The following is a 22989-nucleotide window of genomic DNA, read 5'->3' as shown; positions in this document are numbered from 1 at the left end:
CTTTTTACCCAGATACATGAGTGGCAGTTTAGTTTAGTCTACGGATTGATAATTAAAGTGGTTGCTCTCTTTTTTTCTGTAAGGCCATATGCCAGAGGTTGGGAGTTTTTTTAGGTATTGTTGTATCACCTTGATGTGCGCTACTTAAAATCAGTAAAATCAAAAAATTCAGATTTTCTGTTTTTTCCCTCTTACTAATTGATATCTTATTGGGAATTTTGAAACCATGCATTTTGTAGTCAAGCATGTGCAAACAGTCTTACCTGATTGACGGGTTTTCTCTGTCATCTCACTCAGCATAAAGAGATCGGTGGCGGAGTTCTGGCTCTGATCCACTCGCCAGGTTCAAATCTTAGTGCACATATTTGAATAAATAAGATATAATTGTGTATATTCTTAGTTGGTGTAGAGACCAAAGATTACCTCCATTACTCTTTTTTTAAAAAAAAATAAAATAAAAGAAAACTCAACACATAGAGTGCCCATAATTATGGGTAATCTCCTCCATCAAACGCTTGTCCAGACCGCTGGGAAGCACTGACCAGGATTCGACGGCCGGGTGGAATTAAACGCTCAGTTGCCCAGTGCCACTCGTTTTGGCCTTCCCCCGAGTGAAGTCGCCCAGCATCCACTGTGAAGTGCAAACTGAGAACTAACTCCTGTTTGAGCAAGCTTTGTTGCCGAGAAGCTTTGTTTAATCATATCCTTCGTCTTCATCCTTGCATCATACTACTTGCCAGCCAGCCATGCCCAACGCAATCAAGCCTACGCCCATGCTTCTTCTACATCTCATCGCCCTTGCTTTTACCTTACCTGCCTTCACAGCTAGCAACGAGCAATTCGTCTACTCTGGGTTCACCGGCGCCACCAACATCACAGTGGACGGCTCGGCCGCGATCATGCCGTCCGGCCTGCTCGAGCTGACCAACGGCAGTTACCAGCTAAAAGGCCATGCCTTGTACGCGACTCCACTGCGGTTCCGCAGGTCGCCCAACGGCACGGTGCATTCCTTCTTCGTCTCCTTCGCGTTTGGCATCATCTCTGCCTTCACCGATGTGAGCGGCCAAGGCATGGCCTTCTTCCTCGCCCCGAGCATGGACTTCTCCACTGCGCTTCCAAGCCAGTACATGGGCCTCGTCAACGACCGCAACAACGGCAACGCGAGCAACCATATCCTCGCCGTGGAGCTCGACACCGTGCAGAACAACGAGTTCGGTGACATCGACAGCAACCATGTGGGCATCAACATCGACGGCCTCAACTCCGTCAACTCCAGCAGCGCTGGCTACTACGACGACAAGAGTGGCAGCTTCTACAACCTGACGCTGATGAGCAGTGAGGTGATGCGGGTGTGGATAGACTACGACGGGGAGGCCAAGCGTCTGGACGTGACCTTGGCTCCCGTCAAAATGGCGAAACCTGTAAGGCCGCTCGTCTCTTCCACCCAGGATCTCTCCCAAGTGCTGACAGACATGTCGTTCGTTGGGTTCTCATCTGCAACTGGCATGGTCAACACACGTCACTACCTACTTGGCTGGAGCTTCGGCATGAACGCTCCAGCTCCACCCATTGATATCGCCAAGCTGCCCAGGTTGCCTCGTGCTGTTGGCCCCAAGAAGGGTGTCCTGGTGATCGTCGTTCTGCCTGTGGCGACAGCCTCCTTCCTCCTCACAGTGAGCGTAGTTGCATTCCTGGCAGTGAAGAGACATGTGAGGTATGCTGAGGTGCGTGAAGATTGGGAGGATGAATTTGGGGCTCACAGGTTCTCGTACAGGGATCTATACTGTGCGACAGAGGGATTCAAGGACGAGCACCTGCTCGGCGTAGGAGGCTTTGGGAGGGTGTACAAGGGCCTTCTTCCTGTATCAAAACTGGAGATTGCAGTAAAGAGGGTGTCTCACGACTCAAAGCAGGGCATGAAGCAGTTCATCGCAGAGGTTGTCAGCATTGGTCGCCTGCAGCACCGAAATATTGTCAGGTTACTTGGTTACTGCCGTCGAAAAGGTGAACTCCTTTTGGTGTATGAATATATGCCCAATGGAAGTCTTGATAAGTATGTGTTTGGGTGCGATCACAACCACAATGATAATGTTAAACTAAATTGGAGCCAAAGGTTTCACGTAATCAAAGGCATCGCATCGGGTTTGCATTATCTTCATGATGAGTGGGAGAAAGTTACCATCCACCGGGATATCAAAGCTAGCAACGTGCTGCTTGACAATCAGATGAATGGAAGGTTGGGTGACTTCGGCCTTGCAAGACTGTACGATCATGGTGTGGACCCACAAACCACACATGTGGTTGGCACCTTAGGGTACCTAGCTCCTGAGCTTGCTAGAACTGGCAAGGCCACCCCTGTAACGGATGTGTATGCATTCGGAGTGTTCGTACTTGAGGTGACTTGTGGGAGAAGACCTATTAACCAATCATCTGATGAAGACAACCAACTCATGTTAGTCGACTGGGTACTCGAGAATTGGCAGAAAGGATCACTCATTGACACGGTAGACATTAAGCTTCAAGGTGACTACGACACGGACGACGCGTGTCGCTTGCTGAAATTAGGATTGCTCTGTTCACACCCATTTCGAAATTCGAGGCCCAACATGCGACAAGTTTTGGAGTACCTCGACGGGGATAAGCCATTGCCAGAGCTATCACCAGCTAATTTGAGCTTTTACGTGATGTCCATGATGCAAAATGAAGGATTTGACGATTGCATCATGTCGTCCTGCGTGACAAGCCTTGCTACAGTGTCCGACCTATCGGGTGCACGGTGATCCATCGGTGTAAGATGGTATTTCGTCCTGTGGGGTGCAAAAGGAATCACAGTTTGAGCATAGAGTGTTTAGCATATATAATTTGTACTTATAGTGTGTTTAAGTTTGCATCGGTCTTGTAACATCTTAAGACTTTTCCTATTTATACTCTCCTAATACAAAATCAGCAGACCTCGTTCTGTTCTTTCAATAAAAATTGCTTTCAGAAACAATCTGGTTTATATGTTCTGTTAGAGTTCAGCAGAGTAGAGGATGTTTGGGAGCACTCCACTCCAAAAAAAAGTTTAAAAAAAACACTCCACTTCAAAAAATCCACTCCACCATTTTTTCCCATCTTATTTGGCTCCACTCAACTCCACCAACCCTTGTTGGCCATACTGTCATAGAGTGGCTGGCTTCTTCCTCCTCCGTGTAGGATCCACACAGGCCGGTGGGTGTCGGAGGAAACTAGACGGGCGGCGGCCCAACCTCGATGCAGTTGCGACAGCTCGTCCCGAGGACGGCGGCGACGGCGCGACGGTGGGAGTCTGGCAGGCGGTGGCACAGCTCGAGTCCGGCGGGGGGTGGCGTGGCCATGGGTGGCAGAATCCACGAGAGGGCAGCGTGATCGTGGGGAAGACCGGAGTTGATCGTGAGGGGAAAGAGGCAACCAAACATTTTTTTGTGTAATGGGTGCCATGGTGCGTAATTCTCTCTAACTCCATTGGCTCCACTCCAGCTCCAAGAATTGGTGGAGTATCTCTTGAGGTGCTCCACAAAAAAGGTGAAGTGGAGCTAGTTTTTTATGGAGTGGAGCGAAACAGCAAGTCTGTTTGGGCATTTTTTTAGAGTGGAGCTAAAAAAAGATGGAGTGGAGTGCTCACAAATAGACCCTAACTGAAGCATGTAGAAAGTATAAACAACATAAAAGAAAATAATACGCAAACAAGAATGAGGCACTATATATGTTAGGGCAAGTACAACAGTTTAGACAACTGTTGTCTTTTTGCCATACACAGACAGCTAAATAGACATCTTGTACAACGGTTAGCCAATTGCTGTCTATTTGGCTATATGCAAGATATTTAATTCATCCTTTGACACGTAAATCATGATGATCTAGTACATAATTTGATCTTTATAGTTATTTTGGTGCTTACATGAGAGAACCCATGATATATTCCAATAATTTGTATGAGTCTCAACAGAGTCTGAATTGTAGTAGCTAAATAAGTTTTTTTTTCTGAACATGACCTGCTAAGTTCTACAGTAAGAACTTAGCTCTAGTACACAGGGCCCACGTGCCAACCTCATATGTACATCTTATTCCTCCTCTCTTTGCTGCTGCTGTTTCTTCCCTGTTGGCTGCCACATTAAAAAACATCTCTCTTCTCTTTGATTCTCCCACCGAGCAAGAAGGGCAAGCAGGTAGCGGCTCCCCATCTAATTTTTCTACGCTCCCAGCAAACCAAGCAATTGTTGGCCAATGGCCATCATCTTGTTAGATTAAACGTATCGACTAGGGTGTAGATCGAACGGAAAAACTCACTTTCCTTTGGACAAAATTCGTCACACTTGCCGTGATCCATGGCGCCGCTGTTAGGGTTGGCGATGCAGTGACGCGATGGCGCGTCGGTAGAGCTGATGCCGGCGTGGTGCAGTGGCTGGTGCCAGTGGCGCTTCCCGTCGCTTTAGCCCTTCGCTGATCGGTTCGCGACTAGGGTTTCGGTGGGGAAAACTGGTCGGCGGCGAACCTCGTGCCATGAGCCGCCAGTCCCCATCCTGTCTTTATAGGGCTACGCGACGGGGGCCCACCAGCCTTATCTTGGGCTGGGCGCTCCCGATCAGAGCGCGAGTCAAAGGCCCAATTGACCGTTGGGCCAACTGGTGGAGATCAACCCAACATTCTCCCCCTTGATCTCATCTTTTACTTTTAGCTTCATACGTTTTACTTCTTTTCATATTTCATCACAGATTAATGCATAGAGCAGTTTCATCGTCACGGTCAGTTGCCGATAGATTCAACAGCTACAATACACTTCTCTGTACTGAAATAGATTATTTAACTTTGGGCCCTTTATTATCCGGAAAACATAGGCTATACCGTAAACCCATGTCGACTGTGTGTTCTCTGTACACACTGGGTGGCAAGCCTTTTAGTAAGCGGATCCGCAACAACTTTCTATCATTTAAACTCGCAATCCATTTCAATCATGATTCCGGACTTTCTCCTTTACAACGTATAACTTTGTGTCAACGTGTTTGGCACCACAGTTGACTTGTTGTCATAGGAGCAAACTACTTTAATGGTTATTGCTGCTGTCAACCATTATCAACTCCGGGTAAAGGTTCCCTTAGCTATTTTGCCTGTCCCTCGGCCTCGTATCATGCTATACTATATCTTTGCATCACATTGATCATAATTGCTTTGTTTTGGAGCTTTTCCACACAAAACCTCCAAATGTGAAAGTCAGCGACAATTGTGGATTTCGCTACACATTTCACAAGTTTTACTTTTGTATTCACAACCTTTTGAGAGTACTTGATCTTTCCAACTCAGCATGAGGCCAACATTCTCAATTTCAATTCCAGTGATCTATCTCTGGATTGTACTTTTGCCAAAATAACCCGGATACACAAACTATGTCATGGTAAATTCTTTACTTGCGCGCTTATAAGGCTTCCAACAGCTGAAGCATATGGGACTATTTCTATTTCACATTGATTCCTGGAACACTAAGGTTCCCAAAACTATTACCCTTGATGATAAGAACAGGCGTAGATTTATTCATTCGCATACTTTATTTCTTTAGAAGCTTTTCTAAGTATGCCTTTACAGTAACCATAATACCCCTTTTTTCTTTTATCTCGATTAGTCTCAATTCATATAATGAAAACTCATCACCGAGATCAAAATTTGAGGACAAGAATTCTTTATCTATAACAATATATTAACACCACCACTAGAAAGTAGGATGTTATCTTCATTTAAGATGTGGAAATCACATTTCTCATTCCTTTTACTTTGTTTAAAACTATTGTCCTCCTCAATCTCTTTTAAAACCCAAGCTTTCTTACTATCTCATGAACTTTAGATATTACTGTCTCGAAGCTTACTTCAATCCATAAATGGATTTGATGTTGTACTATTTCACATGTTCTTTCTTCTCTGTAACTAAAACTTTTGCCATAAGTCTTGCTTTATACCTTTCAATATTCCCTCTGGAGTCATATTTCACTTTGTAGGTCCATTATAACCTATTGTGATGGCTCTTTTAGGAATCATTCCTTTTCCATGGACTTAACACATGTAATTTTTATGACTTCTTCAAATGAGGTGGAATCGACCTCCATTTGATTTTCTTTACTTTGTATAGGGTTGTTGTTGCTCCTTTTGCCAAATGGCAATGGATTAACAAGATCCTGCATAACAGGATCCTTCTTTGACAGCTAACAACAGGTGTTGTACGCAACATCAGTAGGCATGAGAAACTTTTGTTCTTGAATCATTGAAGTAGACACGCATTCCTACTTCTCTTCAAGTCTTATGTCTCTATATACCATACTCCCCCAGATTTGCCATCATTTGTAAATATAGCATATCAATAAATCTCTTTATTTGGGTTCCATCTGTTAAAAAATTTATATGTGCTCCGTAAGCACCATCTTACTATCTTTGAGGTCATCCAGCATGAATACTGGAATTTAGCTATTTCTTTACATAGGGGTATCAGTATAGTAACCGTTGTACTCCCTCTGACAGTCACATTCATTCTTTAATAGATCATCTCTTGATTTCAATGCACGTTACCGGAGAGTATCTTTTTTTTAACTGTCTCATATTTCTCCCCCTCGAAATGTGGCTTTAACTTTTCTACCACAATTTTGAAAACTATTCACAACTTTTGTTAATGAGGAAACTTTTATTACTTCATCCACATGATTACGTCATGCAGAACAAAGTAATTTCTTAATTTGTATGGGAGTACCTTTTATTCATTTTGCTTTGAGAACTCAATAGAGTCATTTATTCGATATGACAATACTTTTTCCTCATTTCATTTCACAAACTCAACAGAGTCCTTTATTACAAGTACTTTAGCAAGTCATGCTTGCATATCTTTCTTATCTCGAGGTTCGCATGTAACTTTCTATTCTTTTTAAACTTATTGAGTGCTTAATCACTGTGACACAATAGAAGTGTCCGATCAATTCTAGAATAGTTTCATACTTTTTCCAGACAAAAAATGTCAGGATTGGTTCATATTCAGTCCTCAAATTCAGAATTAATCCGAATATTCCATGATACATAATACACATGCTTAATCCGACGTTGGTGAAATTAGTCATGCATGACATATCACAACTTTGATTGAAAATGAATTCTTTTTGATAGAGAGTACATAAGAGACCTTTCTCAAAACGATCTCTTATTGCTCTATCTGCTTTTCTTGGATCAATATCCATAAGTACTTTTCTTTTCTAGCCAGTCTTTACAGAGAATACGTTTTCTCATATGTAATGACCTTGTTTCATTCTGAGTCACAAGTACCTAGTTCATTGTCTTTCGTCCTTCAAGGACAACATAGAACTCTTTGTCTGAAAAGTCAATAATCAATACTTTAAGTTCTATTCTATATCACCGCTGGGCAGAAATAGAATAATCTTTTACATTAATTCTGTATCACCGTTGGGCAGAAACGGAATTAATGTATGGAAAACTCAATAAACTTTAAAATATATATTTGCTCCTCAAAATGAAATTCTCCCGTTGGTTCGAATTTAATTAAAGGATAATCAACTTTATTGCAGTGCAAACTGGAAAATATATTTCTCTAATTTGAGAGCAGTTCTTTATCTATTCTCTGTAAAATGGTCACTTTGATGCAACATTTACTAGAGACTTTAAACTTTAAACTATGACTCATAAAAACTATAATATTGTTATCATCAACGTTGGTCAGAAAATAACAATACTATAATTAACTTTAAATTTCTCTCCTTTGAGAATTATCTTTATGAGTCTAGTAAAGCTCAGCTTTGAGACTTCAAATGGCAGAATAATGCCAAAACTCAACTTTTACTTTAAACAGCGGAAGCTTTTCTATCTTTTACCCACAGACAAATCATTTAAGACTTTTTGACCATTCATCCAATTAAATCTTCTCGTTGGTTCCGACTTAATTGGAAGATAGCAACTGTATAACAGCGGAAATATTTTCCTTTCTTTATGGCAGCGGAAAACTTTTCTTTCTTTTCTGAAACAGTACTTTGTACTCATTTTCTCTCTAAACAATTTATCTCGTTGGTTCAAAATTGAATAGAGATAAAACTATACAAAACTTACTCAAAGTAAACTCTTTAGGCATGCTCTTAAAATTTAATTGTCTTGTTGGTTCGAATTAAATTAAAAAGCAACAATACAAACTTTGCAGCGGAAACATCTAAAAAATTTCTATTTTCAGAAGCAATACTGTGAACTTTTGTCTCTAAACAATAAACATGTTGGTGCAAATTGAATAGAAATCAAACTATTGAAATTTCATCAAAATTTGCCTCTGAAAATGAGAAAACTATTGACAAAAACTTACTGTGCTATACTCTACTTCCAGCCCAAACGGCAAAAGCTGTCTCGGCCCGCAGCATCCCGCGCAGCCCAACGGCCAGCGCTCGGCCCGCTCGCGGCTCAGCTTGCTGGGCCGAGTAGGCCATGACTTGCCTTCACAGCCCGCTAAGCCGGCCCATGGCCTAGCTCGCACGCCTGTTGCCGGTTCGGCCGCCAGCAGCCGTCGGATGGGATCGAACGGCCACCCGCCGATTTCGGCAAGGCAAAACTGGCGGCCGGCGGATCCTCCCCAAACCCTAGCGCATTTCTGTCTTCGTCCTCCCGAGTTTCTCGGTCAAGCGGGCGGCGGCGCCGCCAGCGGGCCGCACGGCCGCGCCGTGGCAGGCCGGCCGCCACGCCATGGCCCTTGCCATGACCGCGCGCAAGGCCGGGCCTCCCTTCTTTCTTTCATTCTCCTTCCCCTTTCTCTCGCTAGCTCGAGCGGCGGCCGCCCGTGGTGACTGGAGGAGGTGGCGGCGCCGGCACCGGCCCCCTCGCCGGCGCGCGCGCTCGTCAGTATGCGGGCGCGCCGCCGTCGAGCGGCCTGGCGTCGGTGCTCGGGCCCCGAGTGCATGCACAGCAGTGGCACACCGGCGAGCCCCTGTCCCGCACGGAGGCGGTGTAACGCCGGCGAGCCGGCGCCTCAGGTAGCTGTGCCGAGCGGTAACAACCGGCGGTGGTGACGCCCGACGAGACTCCGTAAGCCCGCCGCCCCTTTCCTCTTTTCTAGGGTTAGGGTTTGAGTCTTTTGAGTTCGATTTTGATCGATTCTCTCTGTTCTTTGATGTCATTCGCAATCTTTTCTTTTTTTTTCTTCGCACCGAAATGATGCAATCTTTTGAATCCTCCAGACCAACTAGGGTTTTGGATTTGTTTGCTTTGTCAATCCGAGATCGATTTCATTCGACCTTGTCTCTGTTTCTTTCGATTCGTGATTGAATCCATCCCAATCTCAATCTACACACTGGAACCTGGCTCTTGATGCCATTGTTAGATTAAACGTATCGACTAGGGTGTAGATCGAACGGAAAAACTCACTTTCCTTTGGACAAAATCTGTCACACTTGCCGTGATCCATGGCGCCGCTGTTAGGGTTGGCGATGCAGTGACGCGATGGCGCGTCGGTAGAGCTGATGCCGGCGTGGTGCAGTGGCTGGTGCCGGTGGCGCTTCCCGTCGCTTTAGCCCTTCGCTGATCGGTTCGCGACTAGGGTTTCGGTGGGGAAAACTGGTCGGCGGCGAACCTCGTGCCATGAGCCGCCAGTCCCCATCCTGTCTTTATAGGGCTACGCGACGGGGGCCCACCAGCCTTATCTTGGGCTGGGCGCTCCCGATCAGAGCGCGAGTCAAAGGCCCAATTGACCGTTGGGCCAACTGGTGGAGATCAACCCAACACATCTCTCCCATCGAGAAGACTGCAGTTGCACTATAAGTTTCTGTTCCTCCCCAAATCGAACGGTCGCTCACCCCCCGGGGAGTCGCCATGTTCATCTACGAGGCCAGTGGGGACGGCCGGACGCGGTGGCGATGGCCAAGATGAGGAACATGGCGCGCTTGCAGCAGGCAAGAAATTGAAATCAACATAAGCAATTGATTTTTTGACGAGTAGCTAATCAGTTGCTACAGCTTCGATCGATTGCTTTTCCACCTCATGGAGCTCGATCTGTCACGATTGGGGAGGATGAGAGGTACCTGTGCTCGCTGGTTTGCCGCCAAAATAGGCATCCCGCACGCAAGCTCAGCGGATCCGCGACGCCATCCTATGAGGTCTAAGCTTACAAGAGAAACTATATTGCAATATATGGCTAAAACTTAACCGTCCACAAGATCAACTTAACTCCAATTATAACTTGATTTTCCGAAGCACAATATAGGCCCAAACACTTAATTAAATACACATATGCACTTTTACCCTCACACTTATAAAGGCTTGCACACGCACACTCTACCTATATAAGCACTTCTATAGTCTGGACCTGCAGATATTTTGACTGAAGCCATCACACAGGCATCTCAATATACAAAGACTAATTAACAAAAATAGGTGGAAAGATTCCACCTATGGATGCATTGTTTAGCCTGCATCCTTAATTCCACCACAAGAAATGTAACTAACCTTTTTCGATAACGGAAAGAAATTTACCTAACTGAAGCTACGCATAGTTCTCAACTCACATCATACTTAATGCATCAATACCCTACAATATCAACTACTATCCTAGTCATAACGTTCCCTCAGAGAAAGGAAAGGCAGGAGTATCACTTTCCTCATTAACTTTTAGACAATGATGAAAAGACAACTATTGAATGCACTGACCTGCAAGAGATTCCCCAATCTCTGCCAGTAACTCCATTATCAGCAAAGATCCTTGCAATCAACTGATCTAGCTCTTATATATATATTTATATATATCTTGTGTGTACAGTGCAACTGTAAATCGTCATTCAAGGCATATACAGCATAAGCTCCTCTCCTTGATCAGCCTTGACCTTGATCATTCCAGCCATGAAAATTGTGTGTTATCTCTTCATTTTCCACAGCCTTATCCTTGCTGTTTTGTGTACCGGTGACAAGCAGTTCGTCTACTCTGGCTTCGGTGGTGCCAACCTCACCCTGGATGGTGCTGCAACAGTCACCCCAGACGGCTTACTCCAGCTGACTAATGGAACAGGTAACATGAAAGGCCACGCGTTCTACCCGACCCCGATCCATTTCCGCAAGACCCCAAATGGTGCTGTGCAATCCTTCTCTGTTGCCTTTATGTTTGGCATCGTCTCTCTTCATGCTGACTTGAGTGCGCATGGCATGGTGTTCTTGATCTCTCCGAGCAAGAATTTCTCCACTGCGTTGCCAAGCCAGTACCTGGGCCTCTTCAACCCACAGAACAACGGCAAGATCACCAACCATGTATTTGCAGTCGAACTGGACACTAACCAAAACAAGGAGTTCCATGACATCAACAACAATCATGTTGGCATCGATGTCAACAGTCTACATTCTGTGCAGTCGCATGATGCTGGCTACTATGACAACGAAGATGGTACGTTCCAGAACTTGACCCTTGCTAGCCATGATGTAATGCAAGTGTGGGTTGATTATGACTCTCAGTACACAAGGATCAGTGTGACCATGGCTCCAATCAGAATGCCCAAGCCAATGAGACCACTGATCACAGCCACCTATAACCTCTCTGAGGTATTCACAGAGCCAGCATACATTGGTTTTTCAGCTGCAACTAGCCCAATCAATTCAAGACACTATATTCTTGGTTGGAGCTTTGGCATGAGTATGCCAGCTCCAGCCATTGACACTTCCAAGTTGCCAGAGCTACCACGTGTAGGCCCCAAGCCTCAATCCAAAATCTTGGAAATCATCTTACCAATAGCTACAGCAGCATTAGTATCCGTGACTATAGTCATCATCTTTGAACTCAAGCGGAGACGACAGATGTATGCCGAGGTGTGCGAAGATTGGGAGGCTGAGTTTGGGCCTCACCGATTTGCATATAAGGATTTGTTCCATGCAACAAAAGGTTTCAACAAAAGGAACCTACTTGGAACAGGAGGATTTGGGAGTGTATATAGAGGAGTACTTCCAATATCTAAATTGGAGGTTGCTGTGAAGAAGATTTCTCATGAGTCAAGGCAGGGGATGAAGGAGTTTGTTGCAGAGATTGTAAGCATTGGTTGTCTCCGACACCGTAACCTTGTAAGATTACTTGGCTACTGTCGACGAAAGGGTGAACTGCTTTTAGTTTATGACTATATGTCTAATGGGAGTCTTGATAAATACTTGTACTTTGATGAGGGAACATGCATATTAGATTGGTCTACGAGGTTTCATATCATCCAAGATGTTGCATGCGGTCTACACTATCTCCATGAGAAGTGGGAAAAAGTTGTTATCCACCGAGATATCAAGGCAAGCAATGTGCTACTTGATAGCAAAATGAATGGACGGCTTGGTGACTTTGGTCTTGCAAGATTATATGACCACGGGAAAGACCCGCAAACGACACATGTGGTTGGCACCATAGGGTACCTAGCCCCTGAGCTAACACGCACAGGAAAAACATCCCCACTTACAGATGTTTTTGCTTTTGGCATATTTCTTCTTGAGGTAACTTGTGGGCAAAGGCCTCTGAAGCAAAATGCTCAAGATGCACAAATTATATTGGTTGATTGGGTATTAGAACATTGGCGAAACAGAAGACTCATTGAGGTTGTGGATTCAAGGCTCAATGGCAACTTTGATATGGAGGAGGCATGCTTGCTGCTAAGGCTTGGGTTGTTGTGTTCTCACCCATTTGCTGGTTCCAGGCCCAGCATGAAACTTGTTATGCAATACCTCGATGGAGATGTACCATTCCCTGATGCAACATTGATGGATATGAACGTCAAAATTTTGTCCATGATGGAGAACGAAGGATTCAACCTATCCACAATGTCACATCAGCAGTTAATGACAAGCTTTGGCACAATGTCCATCCTCTCTGGAGGAAGATGACACTCGAGCATGGTTTACCGACAGCAAGTGCAGTATTCATTTACATTTTCGTGCATCCTATATTTGTAATATAAGCTCTTAGAAAACATAAGATTCTTAATATAAGTTTTCACTATTGAATACATGCATTGAGAGCCCCTGCACTATCTTTATTATCAATTACAGTTTGAATAACTTACTGTCTCTAGTAGATCCCATCCCTCACTTTCAGGTAATCGCTCATCTGCCACCCTTAATGCTTTATTTGCCACCATGCACTACAGGCCTGAGAAGATAACTGAATCCAGCATTAACCACTGAAGTGAAATGAGCACAATTTTCTAGTAACGACCATTATTTTCTTATTTTCCAAATTGCCCAGCGCACAGCTTTGGTACCATCCGGTGATGGTAGTCTGTCGAAGTCCCTCAAAATGCATTCAACCAGTACCCCTGAAATCTGTTGCATGCGTTCAGACTAGCATGGAGTGTTGTGAAGCTAAGGTAAAGACTACAGAACACATTTCTCCAAACGTAGCAGACTTGGTGGCATCTAAAAAACAGACAACTATATTTCCATTTGTATACCACAGAAAGGATTAATAATCAGTTATATATCCTAACATATTTACTATTGTAAGTTGAACATACTGAAAAGTTCTTCTTGGATTTTTTTAGCTGAGGTTGAGGAATAAATCAGACACCTACAATGTCTGTCTTTGCAGTGCAGTTTGGGCCTTGGACCTAAATTAGGAAATTGCTGCGGTTTGAATAATGAAGCAGGAAACTTTCGCATGAGAGGTTTATGGTATCTCTCGATTGTGCAGTTTTGAAGTTCAGATTGACTGGCATACAATTTACTTGACCGGTACAGCCAAATCCTACTGCAGACTAGAACTGTAAGGCTCAATCCTAGCATCAGAAACGCCATTAGAGAAACATATGAACTGGAATGGTAATTAGGCAAACCTTTAGTCACCGGAAGGAGGCAACTGCATTCGGGAGCCTGGCAAGCGGCGGGGGAGTCGGCGCCGCCGCGTTGCCACCGCCGAGTCGAGCGGCTTAGCGCCTTAGCCGCAGTGAATGATGCGCTCAACGCCGGCTGCGGTGCTGCCAGCTAGGGCCCTCATCGAGGTTTTATGGAGGTCAACAAATAGTGCAAACTTGGATGTTTTTTGAGCCGTTAGGGAAAATTTGCGTTCATGTGTTCTTTATTATAATGGCAGGTTTAGATATTTTGTCGGGCTGAGGAGCTGTGGCCCGTGTATATTCTTCCCTTTTGAAATACTTGAAAACTTAGTGTACGTTTTGAAAACTTAGTGTTTAGCATGAGACTCCACAATATAAAAATCCAAACAAACATCCTGCAATTTTCATGTATTTGCTGAAGTGTTGCATGTTGGGATATGCCTAGCCTTGATGTGATATTTTGATGGTGATAAAGTAGAAGAGTCATTTCCATACATGGCATCACACTTGAAAGTAACTAAACCATTCTAGGTAATTCTAGGGTGGCATGAGGTACAGAGCTGGTATAAGGAAAAATTTGGAGACTTGAATTCAATGGCCAAGTTGATGATGAAGAAGATGCTCAAGACATTATAATAGAAGGAAAACGGGAGTGTGTACGAAACCTAATGCAGTGTGGACCTCTGTCGGTGTAGCTTGATAGCGTCTTGTCTCTTTTCTAGCGTTCACACAGGATCTGACGGTGACGGCGCGACGCAGGAGGCGTGGAGCAGTGGGGCGGAACGGGCCAAGATGAAAAGAAGAGGGGCTTCTCTCATTCCGCCGTGAAGTCGCATGGGCCTACCAGCCATCAGGCCCACGTTTGTCTTCGGCTTCTTTCATTCAATATGGCCCGATTCTGAAGCTGTATTGGCCCATTCTCGTTGAGGCAAAATAAAAATAATGGGGATAATATTAATATCACACAACTGAACTAGATTTGGAGAATAAAAATTGACGCAGAAAATTAATGTAGATAAATCTGGATTACAACAATAAATTATATCGGGTTTATACCCTCGAACTATTACAAAAGTCTGATTTTCAACCTTCAACCACGAAACCGGATAACACATGACATCCAACTATTGAAATCGGATAAATTTGGCCCTTTAGGTTTCGAAGGTGGTTTTCCATTTTGTGAGAACTAAAATAATAAAAATTACACTATAAACTGATAAGTATTTCATTTTAAGTCAAAAAACTACGAAATGGGGTTTCAAAGTTTTCTAAAATGCAACCTATCTATTGGCACGATACTTGTCATTTATTCAAATCTATTTTTTTATGTTCATAATATTTGGCTGATTGTATTTATGTTATTAATTTGGAATAACTAAGATTCAAATAGAGCAATAATGGACATGTTACATTTTTAGAAGAATTTTGGTACTAGTTATATATATATTTTTATTTAAAATAAACTAGTTTTGGTTTTTTAGATCTTATTAGAATTTTCTATTTTTTAAAATATATAAAATCACCTTCAAAAGCACCCCAAAGAATAAATTTATCCGAATTTATTCGGTTTTGCAGTTCAAGATTCAAAATTAAATTTTCACAATAATTCGAGAGTGTAAATTGAACTCTTTTTTTTTCTATATTATAAACAACCCCCCCACCTCCTCCATTCCTAGATGTTTGTCATGGACTTGTGATGATGTTGAGAGCCGCGCCTGCATGGCTGCATCTATCTGGGCATCCTGTCTCTGCATTGCCGTCGTGTCTCTCTCGCTCTGTCCCGTGGCCACGGCCTCTGCACATGGACGGATCGATCAGAGCATTCATTCATGCAGGATGCAGCTAGCGGGCAGCGACAGGGTGGCAATGGGTCATGATTTTAGTGGCCTCTTCACAGGTCCTTAAATTATTTAGTTTAAAATTATATTAAATTAGAGCTCGGCTCTTTCAGAACTCGGTTTTTAGATTTTCTAATTTAAAATTTTGGGCCCTTTACCACTCTTAGGCAGTGACCACCACGAGCCATGACAGAAGAATGGAGCACCGCGTCGATCAGATACAGAAATTGAAGGCTGCTGCTACAACATACAGTCATCTAAATCATTAGATAAAAACCAAAAAGTTAGGATTTTTTTTGCAAAATAAATTAGGAGGTCTCGATTATCGATACCATACACAAAGCTAACTTGTAACCGCGAGGCTGTGAGTAGGTACTAGCAGTAATAGTTACTGTGTGTGGCGGCGAGCGAGGTCAAGTCGGTCATCTGAGAAAGGTGAGTCCGTGAACGCACCCTGGCGACACAGTACAGCAGTGTGCCTGCCGGCTTGTGCGACCATCAGGAGTCTGAATGGATGGGCGGACAGCGGCAGCAGGGCGTGCGTGCGTACGTACGTGTGGCCATCCACGCTGCCTGCCCACCTGCTTCTCCATGTGATGACCTGCTAGCTAGCTCTCGCCCCGATCCCTCACAATTCGACATGCCGGCGGGTGACGTGGCCATAGGTACACACGAAACCCGAATTATATTCTGATAGCGCATGGATCTGAGAATAGGGTATCCGAATCCGTAAACCTACGAGTTTTCATATAAAAAAAGTTTATATCAGCTCATCAATACATGAGGAACGAGAGTACTCTATCCTGCATGTGATGAGTGAATTGTCAACCGTGCGGTGTGATCGTGTGCTTGGTCTTTGGATTGCAGGTACACGGACGTCAAGTGTCGACGGAGAGCTGCCGTGGAGGTGCTGTGTCTGATGGACCGTGCGGTGGACGGCGGTGAAGGGCAGCCAGGACCAGAGCTCAGGCCGGGCGGCAGCTGTGGCGTCCACTCCTGGATAGAGGGCGCAAGCGGCGACGGAAGGCGGGTTTCTTGGTTTGCGCCACAAAACCAAGCAGGCGGACGGCGGTTGAAGACGCCAAGTCGTGGAGGTGACGGGCGTCGGTCTCGGGACTGGCGGAGGCGACGGGCGTCGATGGCGTCTAGGGCCTCGCTGCGGGCGAGGAGGTGACGGGCGTCGGGCGGCATCTAGAGCCGTCAGAAGGCTGAGGCGGGAACGGCGTCTAGGGCCACGGCGTGGAGGCGGGAATCTTCCCGCGTATGAGGTTTTGGCGGTTTTCTCAAAACCGGCCACCTACCCGGGTTTCGCGGACCCTCCAAAACCGCGGACCGGATCTTCGTCGACGTGGCGGCATCGCAGCAAAGACTTCGAGTCGAAGAAAAAAGCTCCGCCGTCGATCGAGGCTGTACAGCAGGGTGCTGCTGACCCGACCGGTCTGACCAGTCTGGCCGCAGCAGCCGGGTATAAATACCCCCCACCAGCCCGTGGCTGGTTGAGGCTCTTGAGTCTTTTGTTTTCTTTGGGTTTTTTCTTCTCCCTGCCCCTGCTCTAGGTTAGGGCCAAGAACTCCAACGCAAAAGAGGGTTAGGTATAGCTAATCTCTCAAATCTAGAGAGTGGATGATGGGCGGATGGCTCTAGCTTTGTATAGGTGAATTCCTCCGAAATTTATGAATGAAATCCTGTTGAGATTCACCTTTGTGTGCTGAGTACTCGTCCTCTCCCTTCTCCTTTGCATTTTTGTCTTGATTTCTCCTCTTTTGGGATGTTTCGTGTTTAGAGGAATCAAGCTTGTGGATTCGTGTTTTACCGAACTCGTTGTGACAATTCTGATCTATCTAGCCTAGTGGCAAAACCCCTAGAATCGTGAGTTCTCACAAATTGGAGATTTTGAGTTTTTGAGAAAACCCCAATCCTCTTTGATCTTCCCTCGAATTCTCACGATCTGTTAATCTTTTGGGAAAGATCTCTTGGGGATATGTTCATGGGGTAGATGCGAAGCTATCCTCCAAGTTTCATCGAATTTGGACTTCGTTTGCTCAAGATTTGACTTTTAAAGCTTTGTTGGCGGGCTGTCTGGGAGCAACCGGTCTGACCGGTCTGGAATTTGAATTCCCTGCCCGACCGGTCTGACCGGTCTGTGCAACCGGTCTGACCGGTCTGTGCAGTCCAGTTCTGCGTTTCGACTCGCTTTGCTCCCGCGCTGCGACCTGGGTCTTCTGCTTCAAGATAGCTTGTCCATAGCTATTCTCACTGACCTAGGTTCAAGGGCTTGCGCTAATTTTGGGACATAGGCCGACGTTTCAAATTTCTAAGAAATTTTGATCGGCTCCCATTCACCCCCCTGTGGTCGCCGGTTTCGGTCCCTCAATTGGTATCAGAGCTTGGTTGAGGTTTTTAGTATCTTAACCGGTTCGAAAAACACTCGGCGACCATGGCGAGTCTTGGTAAGATCCCGGTGTTTTCCGGCGAGGACTATGCCTACTGGAAGGTTCGCATAAGAGCCTTCCTGCAGAGCATGGGAGCCGATGTCTGGGAGATTACCACGAACCAGCTTTACGAGGTGCTGGCTGTTCGGACCACACCTCTTCAGGTGACCCAGCACGAGGCTAACGTCAAGGCCGTCAATGCCTTATTCGCTGGCGTTTCTCGTGCGGAGTTCTCACGCGTCCAGGGTTTTCCGGAAGCCCACAAAATTTGGACGTGCCTTGAGAACTACCACGAGGGTACACCTCAGGTGAAGGCCAGATTGTTCGAGACCCACCGGCGTGAGTACGAGAACTTCACACAGGAGCCGGGTGAGAGCATTGACTTGATGTTCAGTCGTTTTTAGTCGATTGTGAACAAAGTCAATGCGAACAGATCTGCTGGTGCCCTTGAGTACACAGAGCACGAGAAGGCTATCAAGTTGATCTACGCACTTGATCGCTCTGTGTGGGATTTCAAGGTGGACACGATCATTGAGTCTGCAGGCTACGAGACTCTGACCGTGAACGAGCTTTTCAGCAAGCTCAAGGCCACGGAGGTGGATAACCAGACACGAGCCAAGCTTAATGGTGCCCCTCCTTCCAAGAGTGTCGCTCTTGTGACTGGCCCAGGTGGTGGATCGAGCTCTAATGCTAACTCTGCTCTTGGCTTTTCTCTTGCCTCTTTGCCTTCTGTTTCAGATGAGCAGCTGGAGACGCTGGGCGACGATGACTTGTGCCTCCTCATCAGCAAGTTCCAGCGCGTCTACCACAACAGGTAGAGGAAGAAGAACCCCGGGTGCTACAACTGCGGCGATCTGAACCACTTCATCGCCGATTGCCCCAAGAAGTCCGGCGGTGGCCAGAACAACTCCTTCGACTACTACCGCCACCGCGACCGTGACGAGGGAGGCTCCAACAAGGGGCGTCGGCGCCACAAGCACCGCAGTCGTGACCGGGGAGGACGTTTCGACAAGGAGTCGCTCAAGAAGCGCTTCCAGTACAAGGCCAAGAAGCGGGAGAAGGCCTTCCTGGTGCAGCTCAGCGACCTCGACAAGAGCTCCGACACCGACCGCTCTTCTTCACCTACCTCCGACGACGACGACAAGAAGAAGAAGAAGAAGCGGGACAAGGAAGCCACTGGCTTCATCGGCCTTTGCTTGGCGGCTGGTCGGCGCAAGAGCTTCTGCACCATGGCGGGCGAAGCCGATGGTGCTCGTGCGTCTTCGGGTGGACATGCTACACCGACGCACTCAGGCTCTTTTCCTGGATCCGAGAGCGATTCAGAGGTAAACTCCACGATCGACCTGCTTGATACAAAAGTTAGGGAGTTGTACGCCGCTCTCGACAATCAGAAGATGCTGCTTAAGGAAGCAACTAGAGAGCGTAGAAAGCTTAGGGCTGAGCTGGCTTGTGCTAGGGAGAAATCTAGTGAGGATAAGTGCACTGGCTGCATATCTCACATGAATGATCTTGTTGCTCTCCGTGCCAAGCATGATGAGAACGTCGCGAACTTAGATGTTGCTAAGACTTCGCTTTCTGACGTGTCTCATGAGCTCGCTAAGGCCAAGGATGAACTAGAACTGGTTAAGGACGCTCCTATTGTTAGCGATGTGCTTGAATGTGATGAGTGTCCTATCTTTAAGTCCGATCTAGCTTCGTTGCAGTCCAAGTTTGCTACTGTTGTGTGCGAGCTAGAGGAAATGAAGTCTAGGCCAGTTTTGCTTGGTGCTTGTAAGCTTTGTCCCATGCTTAGGTCGGAGCTAGAGGAGAAGAACGCTTTGATCAAGTCTTTTGGAAAGACTAAGGTCGTAGAGTCTAGCCCACCTATTGACTGCTCTGTTTGCCCTGGTTTGATTGCTGACTTAGATAGTCTTGCGGTAGAGAAAGCCAACTTAGAGAATGAGAATACCTATCTTAGGGCGATTCTGAGTTGGGTTTCTAGCAGTGAGCCGCAGTAGGGCATGATGATTAAGCAGTTCAAGCGTGGTGATGAGTTTGGGGTCGGTTACACATACACGAAGTCAGACTTTGATAGGTTGTATGGTAAGATTAGCAAGGCTGCTGGAAACACTGCTTGCACGAGCACACAGCCTTCGCTTGTTGACCCCGCAGATGGTGTGCTTAAAGAACCACCGAAAGCACCTCCGCAGAAGCAGGTTTGGGTTCCAAAGCCCAATGCGCTGAGGAACCCCCTCGACCCGCTCCCTGCTGCCACAGCCCAGGTTGCCCAAAAGAAGAGGGCTGCTCCTCCCCGTCCGCAGGCTAGGCCTCCACCTCCCAAGCGTGAGGTGAGGTACCACTGCGAGTTCTGTGACAGGGAAGGTCACCTGGAGGAGTTTTTCTTCAGGAGGAAGCGGGCTGTGAGGAGAGAGAGCAGGAGAGACAGAACGCGGACATGTACTCTGCTCGGGTGCATGGTCTTTCTCGGTGTGGTGATAGGCGAGATGGTAGGGCGCGCCGTGTAGGTGGAGGTCAGGGAGACGGTGGTGGTTACCGTGCTCCATCGGGTGGTCACTTTGCCGGTCGTGCTCCTAGTCGTTTTCAGTATGGCTATGGAACACGGGACCGAGGCTTCCACGCTTTCCTCGCGGTGGTGTTCGTCAGTCACGCGGTAGACAGGATGGGGGATACGCTCTGTCTAGTTTTGCTAACCCTTCTGTAGAGCAAATGGCTCGACACTGGTTTGCTTCTCACTTTGCTAACCCCAGTGTTGAGACATTTGCTCACCCTTTGTCTCACTACTGATGTGCAGGTTGGAGGCTTGGAGAACAGGTGGATCATGGACTCCGGTTGTTCGCGCCACATGACCGGAAATGACAAATGGTTCTCCAGCCTCACCCCAATGCGCTCAAAGGAGTACAATGTGTTCGGGGATAATGGAAGAGGAAAGGTACGTGGACTTGGCGCTGTTCGGGTTTCAGATCGCTTTACCCTGAGAGAAGTTGCTTTGGTTTCGAATCTTGGCTTTAATTTGCTCTCTGTTTCGCAACTTCTTGATGAGGGGTTTGAGGTTCGCTTCAAGGAGGGTTGTTCGCGTGTTTTGGATTCCAGAGGAGATTTGGTTTGCCGGATTACACCTCGCGATCGGGTTTTCTTGGTTGATTTCTCTGGAACTCCTCTTGGTCCTTCTCGTTGCTTGATGGCTGGTCCTTCTTCTGATTTGTGGAAGTGGCATAGGAGACTTGGACATTTGAGCTTCGATTTGTTGTCGAGACTGAGCTCACTTGGCCTGATCCGAGGATTGCCCAAATTGAAGTTTGAAAAGGACCTTATTTGCCATCCGTGTCATCACGGTAAGATGATTGCTACTTCACATCCACCTGTTAATCAGGTGATGACCGCTCACCCTGGAGAGTTGCTACACATGGACACAGTTGGTCCTTCTAGGGTGATGTCTGTCGGTGGGAAGTGGTACGTTCTTGTAATCGTGGACGATTTTTCTCGCTATTCTTGGGTCTTTTTCATGAGAACCAAGGATGAGGCTTTCGAGTTTGTTCGAGACTTAATCTTGAGGTTGAAAAACGAGCTACCCCAAGCCATGAGAGCGATTCGCAGTGATAATGGCACAGAATTCAAAAACGCTCGTTTTGACGCCTTTTGTAGTGATCAAGGGCTTGAACACCAGTATTCTTCTCCCTACACTCCACAGCAGAATGGAGTTGTAGAGCGGAAGAATCGGACACTGGTTGAGATGGCGAGGACGATGCTCGATGAGCATAGGACTCCTCACAAATACTGGACTGAGGCGGTTAACACCGCTTGGTACGTGTCCAACCGCATTTTCTTACGTGCTTTCATGCACAGGACTTCTTATGAGTTGCGGTTTGGACGCCAGCCCCGTGTTGACCATCTCAGAGTTTTCGGTTGCCGGTGCTTTGTGCTGAAAGATGAAAATCTTGATAAGTTTGAGTCTCGCTCGTCTGACGGTGTTTTTCTCGGTTATGCTTCTTACTCTAGAGCGTACCGTGTGCTGATTATTGATACTAACATCGTCAGAGAGACTTGTGAAGTCACTTTCGACGAGACTGCACCGTGCAATTCTTCTGTCTTTGAAGTTGCAGGAGATGATGAGCTCGGCACCTCCATCTTTGAAGATGAGGAGGAAGAAGCTGCAGATGGCGACGCTGAGGCTACCACGCGTGCTGTGGACCCAGCTATCTCTGCCACGAGCTCGGACGATGACGACGGCCCCGACCCGACTACGTCTACTTCGCGGGGGCTGTTCGAGGAGGTGACTCAGGCTTCACCAGCTGCACCTGAGGAGGCACCAGCTTTGGTTGAGGAGGAGGCGACTTCGACACGAGAAGCACCGCGACACATTCAGCGTCGCCATCCACCTCAACAGATGCTAGGTGATCTCAACGAGCGAGTCACCAGGTCCAAGATAACAAGTATTGCTGGCTTTGCTCACAAGTCATGTGACAATAGATAGGTTATATTTTTTAGAAAACTTTTGATACCCATTTCATAATTTTTTGACTTAAAATGAATTAATTATAAATTTTTTGTGTAAAATTAAATATTTGTAATTCTCACAAAATGGAAAACCACCTTCAAAACCACTCTAGGGGCCAAATTTGCCCGATTTTGACAGTTGGATGGCCTATGTTGTCCGGTTTTGTAGTTGAAGGTTGGAAATCGGACTTTTGCTGTAGTTGGAGGGTGTAAACCAGATTTTTCCCTTTTAATAGATGTAGATCTTGTAAAAGGATTTTTTGGGGGATAAATTCACCCCACCCTATAAATATAAAAGGCCACGGCCGATTGAGGAATCCAATCTAATCGATCAAATACAAAAACCAATCTATCTTTTTATTGTCTTTACCTTTTATCCAAACCCTAGCTTTTCTAACCTCGACATGT

The 22989-nt window shown here is 46.1% G+C and overlaps 2 protein-coding genes across 3 annotated transcripts; both read left to right on the top strand.

The window, feature by feature from the left end:
- Positions 1 to 524: 524 nt before the first annotated feature.
- Positions 525 to 2992, top strand: LOC120661290 (L-type lectin-domain containing receptor kinase SIT2-like). Its single transcript, XM_039940106.1, has one exon. The coding sequence runs from the start codon at positions 747 to 749 to the stop codon at positions 2778 to 2780; it is 2034 nt and encodes a 677-aa protein (XP_039796040.1). The 5' UTR covers positions 525 to 746; the 3' UTR covers positions 2781 to 2992.
- Positions 2993 to 10168: 7176 nt separating this feature from the next.
- LOC120661278 (L-type lectin-domain containing receptor kinase SIT2-like) lies at positions 10169 to 13025 on the top strand. 2 transcript variants are annotated; one of them, XM_039940062.1, is made up of 2 exons: positions 10890 to 11035; positions 11197 to 13025. In XM_039940062.1, the coding sequence occupies exons 1-2, from the start codon at positions 11027 to 11029 to the stop codon at positions 12868 to 12870; spliced, it is 1683 nt and encodes a 560-aa protein (XP_039795996.1). In that variant the 5' UTR covers positions 10890 to 11026; the 3' UTR covers positions 12871 to 13025. The 2 variants fall into 2 exon arrangements, with proteins under 2 accessions (XP_039795985.1, XP_039795996.1); XM_039940051.1 differs by having other exon boundaries at positions 10169 to 13025.
- The last annotated feature ends 9964 nt before the right edge of the window (positions 13026 to 22989 follow it).

The sequence above is a fragment of the Panicum virgatum genome, chromosome 2K, assembly GCF_016808335.1.
Source record: "Panicum virgatum strain AP13 chromosome 2K, P.virgatum_v5, whole genome shotgun sequence".
NCBI lineage: Eukaryota > Viridiplantae > Streptophyta > Magnoliopsida > Poales > Poaceae > Panicum > Panicum virgatum.
This window is presented reverse-complemented; position numbering and strand designations above follow the sequence as displayed.